This window comes from Alligator sinensis, unplaced genomic scaffold, assembly GCF_000455745.1.
Source record: "Alligator sinensis unplaced genomic scaffold, ASM45574v1 scaffold917_1, whole genome shotgun sequence".
NCBI classification, from domain to species: domain Eukaryota; kingdom Metazoa; phylum Chordata; order Crocodylia; family Alligatoridae; genus Alligator; species Alligator sinensis.
The window spans coordinates 1,279,820-1,287,860 of record NW_005841988.1 but is presented as its reverse complement, the minus strand read 5'-3'; the positions used below and the strand labels follow the sequence as shown (position 1 = coordinate 1,287,860).

Genomic DNA, 8,041 nt, shown 5'->3' with positions numbered 1-8,041 from the left:
GAGGTCCTTGGTGTATTGCACTGGAGAGACTAAGTATTTCAGATTGTCTTTTCTTTTGCAGCTGTATCTGACTTGTTGAAAGTTGTCTTAGAGGTTTGCTTTCAGCATGGAGAGTTTCTAAGCATCTCTAGCCATTGTCATAATTAGCTGACAAGTCAAAGGCACGGTATGTTACTCTAGAGCGCAGGTAACAATTTCATAAATGTTGCCAGATTTGAGATTTTGTTTGTTTGTTAAACATGAATCAGATGGAATTCAGTAAGGGCAAGCTCGAAGCACTGCACTTAGGGCAGAACAATGAAATGCACAAATACAAATTTGATAGCAACCCACAAGGCTGCAGTGCTACGGAAAAGGACCTAGATTATAGTGGACCACAAGGTGAATGTGAATCAACATTATGCTATTGCTGCAAAAAGAGCCCATAGCATAGTAGGATGTAGTAACAGGAGCATTGTATGCATTTCATGGGAATCAACTTCCACTCTATTCAACACTGGTGAGGCTCACTTGACATACTGTGCCCAGTTTTGGGTACCACACTGTAAGAAAGACGAGAAGAAACTGGAAAGAGTCCAGGAGAAAGCAACTAATAGACCAAAGAGGTCTAACAAAACATGAAAAAAATGTCTTGAAGAACTAGTATGGGAAGAAGACAGAAGGCATTTTATTAGCTTTCAAATACAGAAGGCATTGTTATAAAATGGATTATGATAGATTATTCCAAATATATATAAGGGAAATGACAAAAAATAATGGTCTTAAATTGCAACAGGGAAAACATAAAGTTGGATATTAAGAAGAACTTTCTATGAGGCTGAATAAGCAATGGGAGCAGATTACCTAGAGATGTTGTGGAATCATGGACTCTCCATCACTGGTTTTTAAGTGCAGCCAAGAAAAGCACTTCGCTGGGATGGTTTAGGGAGTAGGGAATTAGACCAGACTACCTCCTAACTTTTCCTCCAGCTCTATCATTCTGTGTTTATGCTTGTGACAGCAACTGGATTGGATGCCAAGTTCATCATATCAGTGTCTAAATCTGATTGATACAGCTGATACTCCTCCTTTCCCCCATCTAGAAGGGAACTTCCTTAACAGTCAGTGGGATCCACCCTGATGTATACTAAAAACAAAAACAAAAAAAAAAAACGAAAGGATGGTTACTCTACAGCAGTGATTCTCAACCACAGTGTCAAGGCACCCTGGGTGCCCTGAGATCCTTTTAAGGGTGCCGTGGAGTGCTGCACAATATTGGCACTATTAAGTACACAAACACCTACACATGATTCACAAGGTAAACCCAATGATTTCACATAGAAATCCATAGTGTCAACAACCATTGTGACCTGTTATGGTCTTTGTAAGAGAAGGATTGCTTTATAATTTTTCTGTAGTCAAGAAATGAGTGAAGGCTAACAGCTAGTTTTCTTGAGGGGGTGCCTTGGGTCTAACAAGGGATTAGTTTTATTGAGGGGCTGCCTTGAGTCTAAAAAGGTTGAAACTGCTGCTCTTCAATAACTTTTTTTTTAAAAACAGAGTCAGCATGGTTTCCATCACCTACCTTTCATCTTGCTTTTCAGTCTTCACTGGTCATTTATGAGGAAACTGACCAATCTGCCCTTTATGACCTTATATGGGAACATTAGAAGGCACTGGAGAAATTCTCATAAGTCATTTCCCATGACTTGCATACAATGTTCCTGTTACTACTGTTACTACGTACTACAAGTTGCAGACACAACTATTTAAAAAACATTCTGTGCCTTAGCTAAGCTAGTAAAAAACATTTTTACTGTAGGACAAGTAGCTAATATGCTCCTTACTTGGGTGAATAAAAACAAAAGGCTGAGCTGGAATTGAAATTCTATTCTTTCAGACAACAGAGACAGTACATCCATAGTGCCTCTTACACATTTATTTCAAATCTTTCTACTTAAACCAAATGTCAAATGAAAATCCTGATGCATATCCACTATTATTTTGAGATGTAGACGAAAAAGCACTACATATTACTCACTACATCTTAGCCAGAATTTTTAGATGGGGCTGCTAAGGCATAAGTAGGCTCAATAAATTAGAAGGAAGGCTGTTACCTAATGGCTAAGGCAGTTGTTTGTTGAACTGAGAATCTTGGGGTTTAGGATTAGATCTGCCATTTCATTTGCTATCAGATTTGCTTAGCGTATTTTTCCCTGACAAGCAGAAGGACAGGGAGTTCTACACATACATGCATGCATGTGTCTGACTAGGTCTAAGCTATGGTATGAGTGTAGCACAGGGTCAGACAATTATTTTTGGCAGAGGACCGCTTACTGAGTTCTGGCAAGCCATTGAGAGCCGCATGACAGGCAACCCAGGGCAGATTAATATTAATTTTCTAAATTTTTTAGGGGCCCCGCCGGCCAAATAGAATGGCCTGGCAGGCCACATCTGGCCCCCCAGCCGCATTTTGCCCACCCCTGGTGTAGTGTGTCATGCATGCATTGTATGCGATATTGCTCCAAAGCAGTTTTTTATCAGGTTGTGCATCACTTTGTTTTTTTTAAGCCTTCTGAGAGCTGTTTTAGTTATTTACAATATAAATAAATTGTGCTCCATTCATAGCATCTGGTGAGCTAAGCTGTTGCCTATGAAAGTGTATGCCTCTCAGAACTCTAAGGTACCACCCTGCCCTGCCTTTTGCTTTACACTTTGAGAAATACATAATCCTTTAGCTACACATGGAACACTGCAAGATGATTTTAATAAAAAAATTATGAAATATTCCAAAAACAAAAGCTCATTTCAAAACTAGCTGAACTTTAAAGCAAGGAAATGTATACTTTTTTGACAAAATCTTACTGGGCCTACTGAGCGTTTGCTATCTGTCTTCTTAAGGCATATTGTAAATAGCATTTTTGTTTAGTTCTGTCAAATGAGCATTTATCAGGTCCCTAATCCCCTTGGATTCAAATCAGGGTTCACTTGGGCAGATTCCTGGTTTATGTGTAGTCAAACCCAGTGCAAACCCAGAAGCAGGTCTGCCTACATTTAAAGATGTGTATCTGTGTATATTCTGAGAGGTTATATAACTAGGGGAACTTGGTCATATACTATGAACAAATATAGGAATATTGTACAGTTGTACGGGTAGAAAATTAGGAAAGCCAAGGCACAATTTGAGATGCAACTAGCAATAAAGTAGATTCTACAAGTATGTCAAAAGTAAGTGAAGACCAAAGAAGCCACAGGTCCCTTCACAGAATGCAGAAAGGAATCTAGTTATGGATGATTAAAAGACGGCTGAAATATTTAATGCCTTGTTTACTTCAGTCTTCCTAAATAGGGTCACTTAACTAGATGATGAGTACAGCTGTCAGCAAAGATGGGGAAGAGGACAAACAGTTGAGAGCTGGGGTTGGCAACCTTTGCCAGGTGATGAGCATCGTGAAAAATAGGATATTTTAGGCCTGGGAGTAATAGGAAGCTCCTTTCATCTTAGCAATAATTAGTGAATACTTAGAATTGTATATTTCCCATAACATTGTATATAATATGGTTTTATCTCCTTGTTTGTCATTTACTATTTTTACATATTTTTAGTATTTTCTTTTCCTGCTGTTTATGGGAAGGAGAAAAAATTAATACTTTTCACTAGCCAAAATTGTAAGACAATTTTCTCCTCCACAATTCTGCATAGCTTTGTATGAACTTTTCAGTATTTGAGGAGGTAAGTTCTTACATTTATTTCTGTTAAAATCAGTATACTTCAGAATGTTGCAGCTTGTGGGTCAAAGTTGAAATCTGCTAATCTTTTGTGTTTCTGTTTTGATTTAGGGCGACATGAGAAACAAAGACATTAAAAAATCACATTCCCAAAGAAGGAAGACCTATTCTTTCATAACAGCTCATCCCTCAGTTGTAAACAGAGGTGGGAATATTATATACATTTTGGCTAACTCATGAGAGAGAATGACTTGTAGGGACCTTTTATTCCAAGTTCTGAAGACATGTACAGAGTACTTGTACCAATATTGTTCAGTTACTAAGTTATAGGGTGTTACTGTATGCTTGTGTAAATTTGACATATACACGTATTTGAAAAATATGCTGTTTTATTTGAAAGAGAAATTGTAGTTTAAAAAGTGATAAGGTCACATGTCATCTTCAAGTTCAGCTAATGCAATTTGTTGATATTCAGAGTCATCTCTACTGATTTCACTAAATAAAATGTTTACCCCCTTTTATATTACTGTTGGTCCTTCCCAACAAGTATAGCCAGGAAACAGAAAGAAAGAACTGCATTCTGTTTTACCTTCAACCTTAAAGAAATCTATCATTAAAGACTAAAAAACCTTCATTGTTGCTTATTAGGGCTGTGCGAAACTTGGCAGGCTTCGTGCCTTCGTTCCTGCAATTTTCATCTGAATCAGGCAAGAAATGACAAAGTTTTAGGCATTTTCATTATTCCCCATTATAGGCTATGAGTGAAACATTGAAACGTGTCAAGACAGCTAAACAGTTTTGATGAAATGAAATGGAACAGTGCTTCGAAACAAAACAACTAAACGGAACTGTCTCTTTGAAAAGGCAAAATGGACATTGAAACGAAACGGTGCTGTTTCGCACAGCCCTATTGATTATGCATCAGCCAGAAGTTAGAATAGCATTTTATTTTCAAATCCCAGGTTGGTGTTGCAGGGTTGGTAGTTAGGGAAAAACAACCATTACATATCTAAATGACATCACTTTGATCAGGAATCTTTGGGGCAAACTGATTTATGAAACTTCTGACCCAAACCCCTTCCTGGTTCAAGTTAAATCACAGACCCCCAGAATCCCAGCATGCTTTCCAGCCCTGGGCTGGGCTGTGTTGTCTGTTTCAGAGAGCAGGGCTGGCCCCACCCCTCTGCTCCCTAGCTGGAGTAGTGAGGGCTGGCTGACAAGGGGGGGTGGGGAGTAAGCCCAGTTTACGGAGGGGACTGCACCCCCCAGGCAAACCTCAGCTAGAGTCTGGGGCCAGGGAGGGTGGTTAAACACCCCTTTCCCCCTCTCAAATTTACTGCTGGCTGCAACTGTGGACTACAAATCCCAGAGGCACCTGGAAGCAACAACAGGAAATGATGAGTAATGTGCAGTCCTGCTGCTGTAATTCTGGACTGCAAATCCCAGAGACCTTGGGGGCAGCAGGAAGAGATAGTGCACACAGCCAGAGAGCTGTGCCCTAGCACCCCGTGGTTTCTGGCCTGAGCCACTGCAGGCATATGGCTGCATTTCCTGATTCAAAGGGTCTGTTCACTTCTGTTTCAGTTTATTCTGTGCAGCTTAGACTAACCTGCAAAGACTGAATCAACTCAGCTTCGGGCTTTTTGACTGTCTGGGAGATGATAAACATGTATCCTAATAAATACAATTTCAGTAACTTGTCAGATCAGAACTCCTGTCTGTAAACAAACAGTGAAAAAAGAGTGTAATGTAAAACCAATATAATGATCTGGCCAAGACATTACCGGTTTGGTGACCTGTTATTTTATGTTTAGCAAACAGAGAGAAGAAGAGGAATATTCTGATCCAAAAGCCAGGCTGCTCCATTACTTCATTGTGGGAACGAATTAGGTCCTTGCAGCAGCAGATAGCTGTGCTACAGAATGCAAAAAGGGCAGCACTATCTTCTGTTAAAGAATTTAAGGAAGCCAGTGAAAAACTAACATATCAACTACATCTGGCTGATCAAAGACTTCAAACCACCAAACAGACCATACAGGTAAAGACCCTGCTGGTAATTTTTAACAGATAGATCACATTACCAAAGTATGATGGTCTAATTTATCTCCAGTTTCACTGTATGGAATTATGCAAACTTGAATTTGATTCCCTACCTTGTTGTGAATGAAATTATGACCATGCTCTGTTATTTATAACTGAGCATAGTTTATATAGTCATTTACTAATGACTAACCAGTAACTAAAAGCAGAGGACTTGATTTCCAATTGTTTCAGCACAATCATTCTGAAAGACTTGCGGTGCTTGAAATAACTGCAAGCTTATTTCACCTCATTATAACACCTCATTATAACATCTTCATGGGATTTTTATGAGGCGGACAGTTGTAATAAGACTGGGGCTCAATTTTAGTTGTACTTCTGATAACCTCCCCAAGGATCTACTGAATCCCCCTGTACTAGACACATCCATTCTTGTATGAACATCACCTGCTATTGAGGTAACACTCACTGGTTTCAGATGCTCAGGCAGAGAAGAGTCTCTTTTGCTGCTTCAGTCTTCTTAAACCCTAGATTTCTCTATGATTGTAGGGGAAATGAGACAATACGTTTTATAAAAAGGGAGATTTGACAACTAAAAGTAAATTGCTATTTGATTAGCCACTCAAATACCAGCTTTCCCTCCTTTCTTTTAGACTTTTCCTCCCACCATATCTACTAGGGCTGTGCGAGTCTTCAGACCATGCTTCAGATCCAGAGAAGCTTCGGATGCTTTGGCATCTGAACCAGCATGTCTGGATCAAAGCACTGGCTTCTTTAGGCTTGTCGGAAAAGCTTCAGAAAAGCTTCAGCAATCTGGCCATAGAGTATAATGGGGAATCAATGAAATATCTATAACTTTGTTGTTTTTTTGTTTGATTTGGATGAAACTTGCAGGAGTGTTAGGCTCTGCTGAGAGCAGGAAGCCTGCCAAGTTTCAAGAAGATCGGTGCAGAGTTTGGGGGGAACTGCACCCCAAATTCTTGACAGCAAAACTCATGTAACGTGTATGTGTTACACCAGCGGGGGGTGAAAACTGCAGAGGTGGTAAGGCCTCAAATCCTTGTTTGTTTAGCAATGATTAATACCTACAAAACCAAAGACTAAGGAAAGGAAATAATCAATACAGACAATCAACTGCCCCAAGACAGAGGCAGTCAGTTGCACAAGCACCCATGTCATGAGTTTTGCCTGTCAGCAGCTAGAGGTGCAGGGCTCCGGACCCCCTGCACCTATCTCCTCGACAGCTGGCAGGCTTCGTGGCCACAGCAGGGGCTAGCAGGCCTGCAGCTTTCACCCTGCTGCGCCTTAACACACACAGTGTCACCCATGTCATGACTTCTTGTCCACAGCTTGAGGTGCACTTCCCCCCAAACCCCTGCACCTATCTCCTTGAAATTTGGCAGGCTTCATGGCCTGAGCAGGGGCCACAACCCCTGCAGTTTTCAGCTCGCTGCGCCTTAACACAAACAGGGTTATCTATGTCACGAGTTTTGACTGTCAGAAGCTTGAGGTACAGTTCCCCAGTTTCCCCCAAACCCCTGCACCAATCTTCTTGAAACTTGGCAAGCTTTGTGGCCTCACCAGGGGCCACCACCCCTGCAGTTTTCACCCCCCTCTGGTGTAACACATACACATGGCATGAGTTTTGCTTTCAAGAATTTGTGGTGCAGTCCCCCCCGAACCCTGCACCGATCTTCTTGAAACTTGGCAGGTTTCATGCTCTCAGCAGAGCCTACCACCCCTTTAAGTTTCATCCAAATCAGACAAAAAAACAAAGTTATAGATATTTCATTGATTCCCCATTATACCCTATGACTGGATCTCCAAGGAGGCTCCAAAGCTTCGGAGCTGCTTCGGCCGGATCGAAGCAGGAAACCAATCCAGAGCTCCGGATTGGATCACTGGCATCCGAAGCGGCTGGATCCGAAGCCAGATCGAATAGCTGCCTACTTCCACAGGCCTAATAGCTACTCTTATTCACTCTCTTGTTCCTTTATTTTTTCTACTCAGTTATATAGAGTTTCTGTTAATTTACATGTAACTTTTTAGCTGAGACTATTTTCCAATCATACTGCCATGATTGGCCTGTCCTTTATAGAGCTGAATAAACACTTCAGCAATAATCGTCTCCTGTTGGTCACATACAAACCCTGCTTCCAGAATTACAATGTTACAACAGATGGACTTGCTAGAAGGAGGCAGGCATTAAAAAAGAAATTAAATGGCTCCTCACCCCTTCCCCACCCCCCCCCCCAAACTTCTGCAATTTTTTTTTTTTTGCAGAGCAGCCAAA

The 8,041-nt window shown here is 40.9% G+C and overlaps 1 protein-coding gene across 1 annotated transcript in view; it reads left to right on the top strand.

The window, feature by feature from the left end:
- Nucleotides 1-8,041, top strand: part of CNTLN (centlein) — a 383,712-nt gene that overhangs the window by 259,859 nt on the left and 115,812 nt on the right. The window contains 2 exon segments of the mRNA XM_025201267.1: nt 3,820-3,913; nt 5,523-5,746. Coding sequence (XP_025057052.1) covers nt 3,820-3,913; nt 5,523-5,746 — 318 coding nt within the window.